Below are 17315 nucleotides of genomic sequence, written 5' to 3'. Positions count from 1 at the left end.
TGGATCCATGTTTTTAAAATATGGGTGGGTGTTTATTTATAAATATATTTTTGTTTGTTTGTTTGTGTTTTTCCCAGGGCAGCTCAAAGCAATGCCTAGAAGCTGAGGGTCAATTTTTTTCACTTATACAGTCATACCTTGGGTTACAGACGCTTCAGGTTGCGCGTTTTTGGGTTGCGCACCACGCCAAACCGGGAAGTACCGGAATGGGTTACTTCTGGGTTTCGGCGCTTGCAGATGCACAGAACTGCTAAATCACACTTTGCACATGCGCAGAAGCACCGAATTGCGACCCGCGCGTGTGCAGACGTGCGCTGCGGGTTGCAAACGTGCCTCCCGCACGGATCACGTTCGCAACCCAAGCGTCCACTGTATGCTACAACAGCTGCAAGGATATTATATACAAGATACTGGAAACAGAGACCCCAGGGAAAGAACAATGGTTAAACAAACTCATTGAATTTGCTAAGCTTGCAAATATGACACCCAAAATAAGAAATGTAGATGATGAAACAGACAAGGAGTGAGTGGGAGTATTTAGGGGAATATTTACAAAAATTCAATCTTAATTACAAGTAGGGGATATCTTCTGACTAGCAGTTGACAATATAAGGGATATGAGAAGGTTGAAAATAAGATATTACTACATGTGCAGCTAATTGAAATGTACAAAGAACTGTCATAGAATGTTGGGTGGAAGTCCAAAAGAATTACTGTATAAGAATGGAAAATATTTTTTATTAGTTTTCAATTACAATAATCCAATACTAGCCTCATTCTAACATTGCCAAATTATAATACAATTAATAATACCAATCACTGAGATGCCAAATTATACAATTTAGGTGACCTCCCACGTGCTAGAATTGATGATTTGAAGGTTTACTTCATTTCTGCGTTCCAAAATCTTATAAATTCCAATTACGTTCTGGTCAAAATAACAATCCTTTATATGGCCAGCTGCAGTTTTAAAGACTTCCATTTGTATTGGCACATTAAATGATTTATACAGCTACAGGTGAAGCATTCAAACTCTCTTCTTGTTCTTCCTGGGTGTGGCAATTATTCTGTCTGTAATGTTTCTTCATGTCCTTGTAATATATTATGTCTATCGGTTGTTGCTGTTCTCCATTATGCCTCGGGCAGAGCTTGTGTTCCGCTGTTGTTTCAGGATTTCTTCACTGCTCCCTCTGCGCTGGTGTCTTTATGTGTCCTGTGAGCCAGTTGGGGCAGAGATAGCAGAGAGCCAATCAATCAGAGTGTGGGCTGTTTCTACCAAGGGCTAAATTTGAAGAGGATGGTTTCTTCATTTTGTGGGATGTAGTCTGCGATACCTGCAAAACGGGAGGGCAAAAGATGAGGCGGTAAGAACAGAGAAGCATTACGAAGACCAAATCCTGCTCTAGCTCCTCCCCAGGACTTTGGGTTTGCTGCAGTGATATGGGAGTGGAGAAATAAAGTGCAGAATTCCATCTCCTGACAATCTCAGTTTTTTAAATAAAAACGTTAAGTTCCTAGACTTTGGTTTGCAAACATATGCTTGAAGATAAATCATTCCAAGCAGAAGTGAATGCATTCATGCATCCACCTCTCAGTGCCTGTAACATCCAAGCCACCTTCAACGCCTTCTGGAAATGCAACAAAAACTGAATTAAATCTGCTGGCTATGCAAGGCCAATGCTGGGTGCATTCACAATAAAGTCGTATCTTGGAACCCGAACGCCTTGGTACTCATCTGTTTTGGCTCCCAAACACTGCAGACCCGCAAGTGAGTGTTCCAGTTTGTGAAAGTTCTTTGGAAGTTGAACATCCGATGGGGCTTCCGCGGCTTCCAATTGGCTGCAGGAGTTTCCTGCAGCCAATTGGAAGCTGCACCTTGGTTTACAAACGTTTTGGAAGTCAAATGGACTTCCAGAACGGATTCTGTTCGCCTTCCAAGGTACCACTGTAATACTACTACTACTACAGTGGTACCTCGGGTTACAGACACTTCAGATTACAGACTGCGTTAACCCAGAAATAGTACCTCAGGTTAAGAACTTTGCTTCAGGATGAGAACAGAAATCGCGCAGCAGCAGGAGGCCCCATTAGCTAAAGTACCTCAGGTTAAGAACAGTTTCAGGTTAAGAACGGACCTCCATAACGAATTAAGTTCTTAATCCGAGGTACCACTGTACTACTAATAATAACACCCTTCCTTTTCCCCTGACTTAAGGTGGCTTACAGCTAAAATAATAACAGCTAAAACATGGGGGGGGGGAAATACAATCATTAAAAAACAATTAAACCTGGATAGAATTAAAACTATATATATTCAACTGCCCTTCTATAATTGCAACACCCATGCAGAGAAATTGATGTAGGATAAGGGATGCGGGTAGCGCTGTGGGTTAAACCACAGAGCCTAGGACTTGCTGATCAGAAGGTCGGCGGTTTGAATCCCCACAACAGGGTGAGCTCCCGTTGCTCAGTCCCTGCTCCTGCCAACCTAGCAGTTCGAAAGCACGTCGAGGTGCAAGTAGATAAATAGGTACTGCACTGGCGGGAAGGTAAAACGGCGTTTCCATGTCCTGCTCTGGTTCGCCAGAAGCGGCTTAGTCATGCTGGCCACATGACCCGGAATCTGTACACTGGCTCCCTCGGCCAGTAAAGCGAGATGAGTGCCGCAACCCCAGAGTCGGTCACGAGTGGACCTGATGGTCATGGGTCCCTTTACCTTAAAGGCTCTGCCAAGAGAATCTATGCCCTCAAATTAACACCCTCAGCACAGGCACATTATTTAGTCCCTAAGGGGTAAATCAGGCTTGGAATCATGTGGGGACAAAGCCTAGGGAATGATTCAGAGCTGGAACTGGTGATGCTAGCTGAGGCTAATGGGAGTTGTAGCCCAAAGCTGCTCCAAGCCAATCCCTCCCTCCCCGCGCCCAGAGATAGGACAAAGGTCTCCTTTGCTGTTGGGTTTCTATCACTCGCCTTGCTCCAGGGCAGTGTTTGGAGCTCGGAGAACCTTCCAGTACTTGCGTTCCCCTTCCCGGGGCTTCACCCCCATCACTGCGGTCAGCAGAGGGCCAGACAGCGTCTTCTGGGTCTCAAACCTGTTTAGCAAAAAAAGGAAGATGCGTCATGAAGAGCTGAGGAATGAGCAGATGTAGGAACAATGGAAGAACCATTCTGGACCAGGCCAGAGGCCTCCCTTCTCAGCATCCTGTTCCTACAGTGGCTGAACAGTTTGCATGTGGGAAACTTGCAATCCAAGCATTTGAACCTACCCAGATTCTGAAATCATCTTCTGAGGCCCTTCTTTGTGTGCCTCCTCCTTGAGAGGTGCGGAGGGCGGCAACACGAGAACGGGGCCTTCTCTGCAGTGGCTCCCTGTCTGTGGAATGCTCTCCCCAGGGAAGTTTGCCTGGCACCTTCATTACACACCTTTAGATGCCAGGCAAAAATGTTCCTTTTTAACCAGGCCTTTGGTTGACTTGCTTGACATCCTATGCCCTTTTAAAATGTGGCTCTTTTCGGGGGGCGGGGTTATTGAGTTATTGTTTTTATTCTGATTGCATATGTTGTGATCTTTTCTGTGAACCACCCTGAGATCTCCGGGTATAGGGCAGCTGAACATCCGGTACGGCTTCTGATTGGCTGCAGGACGCTCCTGCAACCAATCGGAAGCCATGCATCGATTTTTGAACGGTTCCCGGAACGCATTCCCGGGAGTCGAACGGAATCCCGGAACGCATTCTGTTCAAGAACCAAGGCACGACTGTAAATCAAAACCAAAAACAATGCATGAAGAAGGTCCCGGGTTCAAACCCCACCCCACCCCATAGCATCTCCGGGTAGGGCTATGAATCACCCCTGTCTGAAACCTTGGAGAGTCACTGCCAGACAGTGCTGGCAGTATTGGGCTGGATGGATCTGTGGTCTGCCCCAGTGGAGGGCAGCTCCCTCAGTTCCTGTACCTCCACTGCTCCCACCCCCTCTATAACACCTGCCAAAGCAAATGAAGATGGAAGTAGCCTCACGTAAAGCGCTTAGGGGTGTTCAGCTTCTCTGCAACTTTCAGCACATCCAGCAGAGAGGAGCCGAGAGGAACTCTGACAACGTGTCTGTACAACGGCACGCGAAGAGGTGGCTGCTTCACAAGCAGCTCGATGCGGATGCTTGGCCTATTCCCGGCGGTCGGCTCCAGCCTGGGAGAGGAGGTGACAAAATTCAAACCACCTGCATGCAAGGAAACAAAGGTTGAGGGTGCATCAGGAGTCAGGCTGGTTCCTGGTGGACCTTATCATTTCTGCATCATTGGTGATGCCGTTTTGGACCCTTCCCAGGTGTGTTCTGTTAGAATTCCTGCTCCATGATTGCAGTCATGGGATTGTTGTCTATCACATGACGTGGTATGTTTTGACTCCACAAAGTGGGAAGTGACGGAGACAGGATGTTTGTGTTACTGTGTTCCGTAAAGTGGGGCTATTGTCCTTTGTTCTTTTTCTCTTTGCTGTCTGATGCTAGAGAGAGAGGGAGTCATGTTGAAGTGCTCTGCGTGTGTTTATATGTAAATAAAGTAGATTAGCCAAAATGCTGAGTTGCTGAAGTCTGTTACGCATGATGCGCAAACTCTGCGGATCCCTAAGTGTGCCGATGTCTGTTGGCATCGGTCATTGTGATGTTCGGGCAGAAGAAAGCTTTTGAAGCTCCTGAACGATCAACCAGGAGGGAGGGAACATGCCAGTTGGGCATGTGTCTCTGCCAGGGTCCTACTCGAGTGTAGCTGAGCTCCTGGTGGACCTTATCATTTCTGCATCATCGGTGATGCCGTTTTGGACCCTTTCCAGGTGTCCTCCACCTCCCCACAGGTGTCCCTCTTCCCCCTCCGGCCTTCAAGTGGTACCCGGAGAACCCTGCCTCTTTAATCTCAGAGGGGGAGCAAGAGGCCCTCTGTGTATGCTCAGGTGAAACCTCTGCTTGTTTTTTGGCTGGCGGCGAAGAGAGTATGCAAGTTGTCATAAGGACATAAGAAGTGCCTGCTGGGCCCGGAAAGCTGGGAAGCTCACAAACAGGACCTGAGCACAGAGTGTGATTCCCATATTTCGGACAGCAGAGGTAGTACACAGCCATCCTGGCTAGTAGCTGTCGACAGCCTTTTCCTCCACAAATTTGTCTTTTAAAGCCATCTGAGCTGGTGGCCATCATAGCTTCTTGGAGGAGCGAATTCCGCAGCTCCAGGCACAGAGATCTGCTGCCTCCAATCTAAGCACTGAGAGCTAAGATGAGACATCAGGGAGCTGTTATCTCCGACCTTTGTGCTTAGCACCACAGCACTAAGATCACAGAGAAGTCTTTGTTTATAGGTCTTTTAATGGCAGCAGGCAGAGGCTTCTCTCCGGTCTCAGCGCTGTGGAAGCTACATTGCTAAGAATGGAGCTAAGCCTGTGTCTGATCTTTTTTTAAAATAATAATAGTTATTTTATTTATGATTTTCAGTTTTACACATGTAAATGATTTTAACCATCATTTTAACATTTTGAAACTCGACTTCCTCCCCCCTCTTTCTGCAGTTCCTTAAATTTATTTTTTTATATTTTCTGCATATTCCAAATTAATTTACTCATTAATTCATCTACTTTAAATATATACTCTTATAAAATGGCAGGTTTTTACAATAATCCTGCCAGTGTTCTTATCTGTTTACAGATTATTAGTAAATATTCAATAAACCATTTCTGTTCTTTTATTTAAAAAAGTTGGTTGCCTTGATTTCTTATTTTTCCGGTAAGTTTTGCCATTTCTGCATATTCCGTAAGTTTTTGCACCCTTTATTCTTTCGCTGGGACAAGCCTGTGTCTGATTGTGTGACTTGATTTCAGGCAACTAACATGTAGGCAGCCCTTCGCACCTGTCAAAATGGCCCGCAGAGACCAGTTCTGGATCTGGTCCCCCTCTATGGTCTCAGTGTTCCACAGCTCTACCCCAGCTTGACTGGACCCAAAAGTGGACTGCGTCCCCACTACTCCTTTGCAACATCCTCTTTGCTCTCCCCACCGCTACCTGTCTCAGCTTGGCACACCATCCTGGCGACATCCAGGTAACTCTTGCCATGCAGGGCAGGCAGCAACTGGGACTTGATGAGGGCGTTTTGGAAATCTCCTCGCTCCAGGCTCCGAATCAGGGTTGCAACAGCCTTGGGACACTCTGGGTTCATCCCCGTAGCAATGAGGAACTGAATCGCAAAGAGATGGGAAAGGCATCAGAGACTGAAGAAAAGTGCCTTTTTATGTTAGTTCTTGCACTCCCACCTACGGTAGAAGAGGCTACCGGTGGCCAGCTGGCATTGCCTGAAATCCTGGCAAAGCTAGAAGGGAAATGCCGCATCAGCCGGACGTTCCGTAGAGGTTTCCACTCTGTGCTGAAGAGGCAAGCCATTCCCTAGCCAAGGTCTTCAACCTCAGATTGGGAAAAAAAGACTTGCCTCTTCAGCACTGCAAGTTGTGTTTGAAAAAAACCATAGAGCCAAGTGGATAGAATCAGATTCTGGAATGGGACGCAACAGGAAAGGAAATCCAGAGGTGGCTGGGGCCGATGGGGCTGATGGGGCAGAAGGTAAGGAGACCAACAGTAGGTGGCACCAGAGCCAATGACAGGAGGAGCCAGCTCATCCTAGCTTTGTTCGCCCTCCTACTTGTTGAGTTCTGCGACTACAGAGGAGGAGGAAGCAGAGAGGCTCAGCTACCTCCGGGTTGCTTGTATAGTGGTACCTCAGGTTACAGACGCTTCAGGTTACAGACGCTTCAGGTTACAGACTCCGCTAACCCAGAAATAGTACCTTGGGTTAAGAACTTTGCTTCAGGATGAGAACAGAAATCGTGCTCCGGCGGTGCGGCAGCAGCAGGAGGCCCCATTAGCTAAAGTGGTGCTTCAGGTTAAGAACGGTTTCAGGTTAAGAACGGACCTCCGGAATGAATTAAGCACTTAACCCGAGGTATAAGTGTATATAAAAGGCCAGGCAGGTGGGGGCTGGGTGGGGGCGAGGGAGGTTGGTGGAGCAGTGCTCTAATGGGCCATGCCCACTAGTAGAGAGATCCTTCAAGTTTCCACCTCGTGGTTACAGAGTAAGAAAATGGCTTAGCAAGAGCTACAAAATAGTAAATGTGAGAATTGCCATCCCTCCACTTTGCCTGCAGAGTCCTCCTCACCTGTGTGGCCAGGGGGCTGCTGTCGATATTGCCAAAAGCCCCTTCTGCAGTCTTGGCCTGCAGTATCTTCCGCTTGACTCTCTGCACAGCCTGGCTGAGGTTTGCCATCAGCTCTGGCTTGTAGAAGGTGGCTCGTTCCAAGCAGGCAAAGGCCAGACCTCCCATCGCCTCTGTGTCTGGGAAAGCAAGGTTAAAACAGCCATGAAGAGGAGAGCTGACCCATCAGTCCCAACACATCTCTACATCCTTTGCATCCTCCATCGGTCCACCTAGCTCAGTACTGTCTACAGTGACCAGCAGCAGCTCTGGGAGTCTCTCCCAGACCTAACTGGAGATGTGGGCAATTGAACCCAGGACTGTCTGCAAGCACAGCAGGTGCTCTAGCACTGAAAGCCACCACCCGTTTTCCATACGCACGGTGCCCCCTGCTTCTCCATCCCTCTGTCCTCCCAACAGCTAATCACCGCTCCCTGCCCCTTGCCGCCTGAGGCAATGCCCCACTCTGTCTAACAGTAGGGCAGGTCCCAGAGAAGACAGCCAAGTTGCTACAGGGGAAATGGGCACAGAGCCCCAGAGCAGCCCTTCTTGGTGTGCCTCCTCCACAAGAGGTCTGGAAGGTGGCAACACGAAAAAGGGCCTTTTCTGCAGTGGCTCCCCGTTTGTGGAATGCTCTCCCCAGGGAGGTTCAATTGGCACCTTAATTATACACCTTTAAAGGTAAAGGTAAAGGGACCCCTGACCATTAGGTCCAGTCGTGACCGACTCTGGGATTGCGGCGCTCATCTCGCTTTATTGGCTGAGGGAGTTGGCGCACAGCTTCCGGGTCATGTGGTCAGCATGACTAAGTCGCTTTTGGTGAACCAGAGCAGTGCACGGAAACGCCGTTTACCTTCCCGCCGGAGCAGTACATATTTATCTACTTACACTTTGATGTGCTTTCAAACTGCTAGGTTGGCAGGAGCAGGGACCGAGCAACGGGAGCTCACCCTGTTGCAGGGATTCGAACCGCCGACCTTCTGATCGGCAAGTCCTAGGCTCTGTGGTTTAACCCACAGCGCCACCTGTGTCCCAATTATACACCTTTAGGCACCAGGCAAAAAATGTTCCTCCTTAACCAGGAACTTTGGCTAATTAACATCCAATGCCCTTTTTAAATGTGTTGGGAAGCTTCATTGGGATGTTTTTGTTTTTATAATGTAGTTTGTGTTTTTATAATGTGGCTTATGTTGTAACCACCCAGAGACCTGTGGGTATAGGATAGTATATTACTACTACTACTACTACTACTGCTAACAATAATCATTATACCTGAAGGAGTGTCTCCACCCCCATTGTTCAGCCCGGACACTGAGGTCCAGCTCCGAGGGCCTTCTGGCGGTTCCCTCACTGCGAGAAGTGAGGTTACAGGGAACCGGGCAGAGGGCCTTCTCGGTAGTGGCGCCCGCCCTGTGGAACACCCTCCCATCAGATGTCAAGGAAATAAACAACTATCTGACTTTTAGAAGACATCTGAAGGCAGCCCTCTTTAGGGAAGTTTTTTTATGTTTGATGTTTTGTCGTGTTTTTAATATTCTCTTGTGAGCCACCCAGTGTGGCTGGGGAAACCTAGCCAGATGGATGGGGTTTAAATAAAATCATCATCATTATTAGTCATTCACCAGCAGTAAAAAAAACCTCTTGCAAACCAGATTAAAATGGGTCATCCCCAACTGCTTGCTGCCCCCAGCCAGAAGCTGCACAGACCATTAAAGCTGAAAGGCATCAACCCCCCACCCCACCCCCCCGGGCAGAAAACAGTTGAGATCAAGAAACCTGAATGGACTCATGTGCAAAGGGCGCAGCACGTACCCACAGAGTGCTTGTTGTGGAGCACAAATCGTCCCCGCTCCTCTGCGTGCAAGAGCTTGCGGATCACATGCTCGTCGATCTTCTTGCGGTGAACACACAAGGCTAAGACCCCCAAGCTGTACTGGTAGTAGTTGGTGATGGGGTGTCCTGTGTCCTTGTGACCTGGGTGAAGGAGAAAGACCAATGGGTAAGTCTGCCTTTTCTGCCATAATTAATTACCCAGTTCCCTGCTGTCTTTTAGCTTACGAAGCCCTGCTCTGAGGCTTCCAGATGCTGGCAACACCTCTCTTTAAGTGCTTGCCCCTAATTCAGACTTCCAACACTTGCTTTCATTCAATCAGTCTTTTAATGTGGCAGCACCTACCCACTGGAACTCCTTGCCACTTGACACCAAGCAGGCACCTTCATTGTGCTCTTCTTGGCACCTGCTAAAAGCATTTTTGGACCAGCCTACCCGGACATGTAGAATGTTGTGGTATGTTTTACATTATTGCAGATTTTATGTTTTGAATGTTTTTACGCTTTTTTTTTACGCAAGGCGCTCGGGAGCCAAGGTACCAGTGGCGTAGCGTGGGGGGTGCAGGGGGGCCAGCCGCACCGGGCGCAACATCTGGGGGTTAGGGTTAGGGGGCGCAAATCCACGGGTTAGGGGGCGCAAATTACTTGCCTTGCCCTGGGTGCTGACAACCCACGCTACGCCACTGCAAGGTACGACTGTATTTGTTTTTAAAAATGGGTGTTACTTAGAGATAAATTTGTAATATAAGCAGCATGTAATAGGGGAAGAAATGGAAATATCTGAGAAAGGGAGCCAGTTTTTGAAAAAATGGTATTAAATTAGTTTTAATTTGGCATTGATGTGTTATAAATTTGGAAAATAAATAAAAATTAATTGGTTAAAAAAAAGAAAAGAATTGGTGCCTTAGTTTGATTATTTCCCCCCCTTCCCTCCCCATCCCTTTTCCCTTGTGTGTCGTGTTTTTTAATGTACTTCATGTATGCATTTGGCTGAAGGCAAAAGGTAAAGGGAGCCCTGACCATTAAGTCCAGTCGTGGCAGACTCTGGGGTTGTGGCGCTCATCTCGCTTTACTGGCTAAGGGAGCCGGTGTACAGCTTCTGGGTCATGTGGCCAGCATGACTAAGCCACTTCTGGCGAACCAGAGCAGCGCATGGAAACGCCGTTTACCTTCCCACCAGAGCGGTACCTATTTATCTACTTGCACTTTGATGTGCTTTCGAACTGCTAGATTGGCAGGAGCAGGGACTGAGCAATGGGAGCTCAGCCCGTCGCGCAGATTCGAACCACCGACCCTCTGATTGGCAAGTCCTAGGCTCTGTGGTTTAACCCACAGCGCCACCTGCTCTAAGAAAACAATAAACACGCCACCCAGAGGAGCCCCGAGGACACCTCTGAAAGGTGCGTACAGTTCAGTCTGATAGTGTAATCTTCCCAGTCGGGAAGAAAGCGGTTCCTAGTCTCTTGCCGAAAAACAGCGAACGCAGCAAAGAAACTTCGTTGCCATCGCCTGGAACCTTACCTATCTGCGCCTTTTCCTTGTTCAAGTGAAGCTTAAGCTGCGTCACCAGCTGCCTCCCTTCCAGTGCCTCCATGTCGTGGCAGGCGGCCCGCAGCGCAAGGAGGTACAGGGCCAGCTGACCTGTGCTAGGATGTTCATGGTAGCGGACTGGAGTCAGAGAGCTGGATTGGAAGAAGTCAGAATAACCACACTGTTAGCACCTCCCATGCAGCCAGGCTAGGCCTTCTCCAGGTTTACCTTCATTTATCCAGTTCAATTTTATTACAGGGCTTCCCAAGCTTGTGTCTCCAGCTGTTTCTGGACTACAAACCCTATCACACCCTGACTGCTGGTCCTGCTAGCTAGCGAGGATGGGAGTTGTAGTCCAACAGCGACCTAAGTTTGGGAAACCGTGTTTTATTGCGTTCAGAGCCTACCTTTTTCTCTAAGGGGCTTAAGGTTGTGTACATGGCTCTCCCTGCGCAACAACCTTGTGAGGTAGGTTAGGCTGAAGTACCTAACTGGGCCAACATCACCCAGTGAGCTTTGTGGCTGAGCGGGGATTTGAACCCCGGCCTCCCGTTTCCTAGTCCAGCAGACGAACCACGGCACCACCACCGGCTCTCTCTTTGTTTCGTCTCGAATTAGGATGTTCATTCATAATAAAATTTACATTCGCTGGCATAATAATGGTGGCATTATTGCTATACAGTGGTACCTCGGGTTACATATGCTTCAGGTTACATACGCTTCAAGTTACAGACTCCGCCAACCCAGAAATAGTACCTTGGGTTAAGAACTTTGCTTCAGGATGAGAACAGAAATTGCACTTCCGCGGCGTAGCAGTGGCGGGAGGCCCCATTAGCTAAAGTGGTGCTTCAGGTTAAGAACAGTTTCAGGTTAAGAACGGACCTCCGGAACGAATTAAGTACGTAACCAGAGGTACCACTGTATTTTAAATGAAGACCTGATTGTAACCCTCACCCTCTCCCCTTCTTCCCCTCTGTTGTCTCCCCCACTGCCAAAACTCAGATTGTAATATACAGTGGTAAAAAGGTAAAGCGTAAAGGGACCCCTGACAATTAGGTCCAGTCGTGACCGACTCTGGGGTTGTGGCGCTCATCTTGCTCTATAGGCCGAGTGAGCCGGCGTACAGTTTCCGGGTCATGTGGCCATCATGACTAAGACACTTCTGGTGAACCAGAGCAGCACACGGAAACGCCGTTTACCTTCCCGCCGGAGCGGTACCTATTCATCTACTTGCACTTTGATGTGCTTTCGAACTGCTAGGTGGGCAGGAGCAGCGACCGAGCAACGGGAGCTCACCCCATCACAGGGATTCGCACCACCGACCTTCTGATTGGCAAGTCCTAGGCTCTGTGGTTTAACCCACAGCGCCACCTGCGTCCCAATATACAGTGGTACCTCGGATTAAGTACTTAATACGTTCCAGAGGTCCATTCTTAACCTGAAACTGTTCTTAACCTGAAGCACCACTTTAGTTAATGGGGCCTCCTGCTGCCACCGCACCACTGCTGCGCAATTTCTATTCTCATCCTGAAGCAAAGTTCTTAACCCGAGGTACTATTTCTGGGCTAGCGGAGTCTGTAATCTGAAGCATATGTAACCTGAGGTACCACTGTACTTGGAATGGGGTGGGCCTGTCTGTCTGCTTGCTTGCTTGCTTGATGTTGCTTTGTTGGAATGCAAGAGTATACTGAACTAATATATCATAGAATGGTAGAGTTGGAAGGGACCACGAGGTTCATCCAGTCCAACCCCCTACAATGCAGGAATCTTTTTGCCCAGCATGGGACTCAAACCCATAACCCTGAGATTAAGAGTTTCTTGCTGGTTGCATCAGGCCAATGGCCCGTACAGCCCAGCATCCTGTTCTCATAGTGGCCAACCAGATACAGTGGTACTTCTGGTTGCAAACGGGATCCATTCCGGAAGCCCGTTCGCAACATGAAAAGAATGCAACCCACAGCAGTGCGTCTGCGCACGCGGGGGTTGTGATTTGCCGCTTCTGCGCATGATGTCATTTTGTGCTTCTGTGCATGCGCGAGCGGCGAAACCCAAAAGTAACCCTTTCCGGTTCTTCCAGATTGCCACGGGAGGTAACCTGAAAGAATGTAACATGAAGCGGACGTAACATGAGGTATGACTGTACCCATATGTGAAACCTGCAAGCAGGGGACCTGATCCCAAGAGGACTTTTCTGTGGTTCCCAGCAATGTACATTCATTGCTCCACCCCCTTCTGCCTCTGGCCCTCATGCTGCAAAATTCCCCACCACCAAAACCCTGTGCTAAACATACGCGCTGGCATTGGGCTGAAAGGCATCTTTCAGGCGCTGGAGGTACTGGCTCTCCTTCTGCAAGTTGTGGTCGTTAGACAGCCGCAGGGCCAGGTAAACACTGGGGTTCGGCTCCTCAGACGCATCCTCCGCCACTTTCAGGAGCTCCGCGTTCAAAGACCTGATGCGATCAGAATTTCCTGCAGAGATTTCTGACCCGAGAGAAGAACAAAACAGGATCGCGAATGTGGCTGCTTTAAAACACATGACTTCCCCCAAAGAACTGTGGGAACTGTAGTTTATATTAAGGGTTCTGGCAATTCATAGAATCATAGAGTTCTAGTCCAACCCCTTGCAATGAAACCAACTTGTGTCTCTGTGAGGTTGAAACTACAGTTCCCAGCATTCTTGCCCGGGTGGGTGGGGGTCATGAACTTTGAAGATGTGTTGAATGTGCTTTAAATGCATGGGGTGAATCTGCCCTGACCCTTCCTCATTAAGGTAAAAACTTTTCCCATATCAGCGCCACAGATTCTCCACCTTCATTCTGATTCTCTTCTACATTCTGCTGTAAAGCATAGCTGTCAACTTTTCCCTTTTCTTGCAAGGAATCCTATTCATAGCTGTCAACTTTCAGATTTGAAAATAAGGGATCAGCAGCCTCACCTGTCCCAGGGACAGTCTACAGGATATCTAACAATCCGGCATAGCAGCAGGAAGCAGCGGGAAACAGCGCTGGAATAAAGGAATTTCCCGCAAAAAAAGGGAAGGTTGACAGCTATGATCCTATTCAGAATAAGGGAATTTCCCTTTAAAAAAGGGAAACGTTGGCAGCTATGGCTGTAAGAATCTTGTCTTATACATCCTCGATAGTTATACATCATAATGTGAATCTTTTTCATGTTTTTTAAAGAATTTCAGTGAGAGGGAAAAGCAATTTGCAAACTCTATCTATCTATCTATTGATCATCTATCTATTGATCATCTATCTATTGATCATCTATCAATCATCTATCTATCTATCATCTATCTATCTATATGATACTTCTCATAATCAGAGATTACCACACAGCTGGACGGAGGCAAACAGGATAGGGAAGAAGACGAAGAACCATAGACCTCTGGGGTCCATGCTTGTCACGAGAAGGAAGTCAACAGACAGAGATGCCAGCCAGAATTTCAGGAAGGAGTCCAGGAACTTGGAGGCAAAGACAGCCTGTGAAAGATTCAATGGGAGGAATATCAGTGATGACACAATCTTCCCAAGGAAGAAGTGCTGAGTCTGCGCAACAGGAAGGACTTTGGATGGATGAGAAACAACAAGGGCTGGTGAGGCAGATCAGAAATGTCCACTGGCTATCCTTCCTCTTGATGCTTCACAGATAGCATGTTACACCCGTATTTGGTTCCACAGAAACCACTTTATCTCACCTAGATATTTTATAGTGGGTGGCAGGATGAGACTCCACGCCACAGCCTTTGAGATCAAGCCTAGGAAGTGGTCCACCACACATTCACAGAGAGGACTCCCATGCCCTCAATGCAGGAATAAACTTGTCGTGGATAATGCTTCCCCCTGCCCTCCAACCAGGGCCAGGTTTAGGTTTGATGAGGCACTAAGCTACTGAAGGTAATGGGGCCCTGGTATGTCCAGCTGTCCTTCGTCAACAACAATTTGTCGCTTTTTTGTGCGCTGAATATATGATATATGGTAATTTATGGACCTAATAGGTATCTAAAGTCATTTGCACATAACAAAATTTGTATTTTATCAAAGTACAGTGGTACCTCGGGTTAAGTACTTAATTCGTTCCGGAGGTCCGTTCTTAACCTGAAACTGTTCTTAACCTGAAGCACCACTTTAGCTAATGGGGCCTCCTGCTGCCGCCACGCCACCGGAGCACGATTTCTGTTCTCATCCTGAAGCAAAGTTCTTAACCTGAAGCACTATTTCTGGGTTAGTGGAGTCTGTAACCTAAAGCGTATGTAACCTGAAGTGTATGTAACCTGAGGTACCACTGTAATTGTTGAACTGAAATACAATTAAGAAGAAGTATATTAATAGTGAAATTGGGGGGGGGACAAGAAACTGGGGCCCTAAGCTATAGCTTGTTTAGCTTATACATAAATCCGGCACTGCCTCCAACATTTCTCTGATGAAAACAGGGATGTCCTACCATACCCTCCAACATTTCTAAAATGAAACCAGGGACGTCCTAAGGGAAACGGGACATTTTGGGATCAAATCAGAAACCGGGACGGCTTCTGTAAATCGAGGGCTGTCCCCGGAAAATAGGATCTGCCGTCAGTGGCTGCTAGATGTTTACGTTCCACTTCCCCTATTGGAGGAAGTATGCCTCTAAATGTCAGTTGCTGGGAATTGCAAGAAGGGATAGTGTGATATACCATCCACTTTGGGAACTACTGAACTACGTACATTCTTCCCCCTTCAACCTGCTCAGCCAAGCCATTGTGTCTGCCTCTTACATCCCTTATTGGATAAGAGTGCTTCAGGCTGCAACCCCATGGACCTATTCCTGGCAGGAAGCCCCACTAAATACAGCAGGACTTAATTCTGCATAAATAAACATGCTTGGGATTGAGCTATATCAATAATATGACATTATACCCGAGGGATCAAGAATTATGTGGGGAGATGTGGGGTGTGAGGGGGAAACAAGCTGTCTTAAGGAGGAGAGCCTACCTGATATGGTCACTTGATGTCCTAGGAGTCTTCACCTCTTCCTGTGACTTATGAATTGGGGTGCGCGAGGACTGAAATCAGCTTTTAGAACGAGACTTTTCCTCCACTTTCTCACCACAGGCAGGCAGCGAGGAATCTTCTTTCACTCTTGTTTATTTCAGGTCACGTGACATCTCCTCCAGCTGCTGAAGTCAGCTGTTTGCAGAGTGTTTCCTTTCAATTTAAGTGGCTGGGCTGCAGCTCTGGAAGGGAAAAATACGCAAGTTCCAGAGTCCTGAATATGTGGAATCAGGACAGGTCAAGAGCACGTTGGAATAATTCACAGAGACGGCCAGGAACAAAGGAGCCCCAAATAACCTTGTGACCTAGCTGATGATATATTAGTACCTTCCCATGATTTACCTCAGATAATAATCTGAAATAATGCAATGCTCTTGGTTGGAACGTGTCTTCAGATAACGGGTACAAAGATCGTAACAGCCTAAGCTGGCACCTGTCTGAACACAACTCTTCTCCTTTTTTAAAAAAAGAAACAAAACTCCTAACTCCTCACTGAAAGAAACCTCACACAAGTTTTCAAAGTGAAGTTTGCCCATAGTGATTTTGCATCAAGATATATGTTTAGGCTATAGAATACCGGAGTGTGAAAAAGGAGGGATCAAGCTCTGTATATGAACTTCTTTTTGCAGGATCTGAGTTAATTTGACCATTAATCAGATGTAACTATTTCATTTCTCTCTCTAAAAAAATTAAAATGCTGGAAATCTCCCTTTCTTGTTTAAAAGCGCTTATAAGCTGCTTAATATATTTGGGGGAGAAAAATATTAAGCCCTGTGTGCAACATAAAAGCAAACATTATTGTTAGAACAAAAATGTAACATAAAACCAATAAAACAGTAATATGATAACATAACAAATAAAGCAGGAATTCCGGGGGATTCAGGCACATAGCGTCTGAATTTATGGATCAGGGAAAGCCTGGATTAATCACTGATGGGCTGCATATTCATTTGAAGTACGGTACTCTGACTGTAAAATTGGGCACACTGTACATTTAAAACACATTCGAAGCATAATATTCTTTCCCTCAAAGAATTCTGGGCAGTGTAGTTGAGCCCTCACAGAGTTACAATTCCCAGCAACCTTTAACAAACTACTGCACCCAGAATACTTTGAGGGGAGTTTGTGCTTCAGGTGTGCTTTAAAGGTATAGTGGGTAAGCAGCTTAAGAACCTTCCAAGTATTTTTTTAATCCAAAACTGTGCAAGGCTGCTTGCTGTGTCATAAACCCAAGGCAGCATGTTTTCTCTGTTATCTATTGTCCCCATATTTATGACTGGATGGGCCCGTGGCTGAGAAAGAGAGCCTTACAACAGCCCTTCAATGTAGTCCAGTGTTAAAAGTGCAAGTTGGTGGTGGAGCTGAGGCAGATTTGGGTTTTCAGACAAACATCCACCTCACGTTGCAGGAAAAGGCAACGTGGATACAAAAGCCTTCAATGAACTTGCATGAAGGCGACTGGCGCTTGGACATGTTTAAAAACCAGTTGGGGGGAAAAGGAGAGATCTTTGCTGCTACAGTTTAGGAACCTAGGAAGCTGCCTTCTACTGAGCCAGACCACTGGTTCCTGTAGCTCAGTATTGTCTGCACTGGTTGGCAGCAGCTCTTCAGGGAAAATGCCCAGCCCTCTCTGGAGACGCCACTGGGGATTGAACCTGCATGCACACAAGAACCGAAAGTTAAGCCGGGTGTCAGT

General features: G+C 47.3%; 1 protein-coding gene across 1 annotated transcript; it reads right to left on the bottom strand.

Moving 5' to 3' along the window:
- Positions 1–718: 718 nt before the first annotated feature.
- On the bottom strand, positions 719–16124 carry TCN2 (transcobalamin 2). The gene is made up of 11 exons (XM_053368360.1): positions 15962–16124; positions 15560–15801; positions 13921–14071; positions 12878–13067; positions 10578–10738; positions 9039–9200; positions 7191–7366; positions 6046–6217; positions 4023–4221; positions 2974–3095; positions 719–1334 (listed from the first exon to the last, which is right to left on the bottom strand). The coding sequence occupies exons 3-11, from the start codon at positions 13985–13987 to the stop codon at positions 1273–1275; spliced, it is 1311 nt and encodes a 436-aa protein (XP_053224335.1). The 5' UTR covers positions 13988–14071; positions 15560–15801; positions 15962–16124; the 3' UTR covers positions 719–1272.
- Positions 16125–17315: the final 1191 nt, after the last annotated feature.

The sequence above is a fragment of the Podarcis raffonei genome, chromosome 16, assembly GCF_027172205.1.
Source record: "Podarcis raffonei isolate rPodRaf1 chromosome 16, rPodRaf1.pri, whole genome shotgun sequence".
NCBI lineage: Eukaryota > Metazoa > Chordata > Lepidosauria > Squamata > Lacertidae > Podarcis > Podarcis raffonei.
Note: the sequence above shows the minus strand (reverse complement) of the source record. Positions and strands in the feature narration are given on the sequence as shown.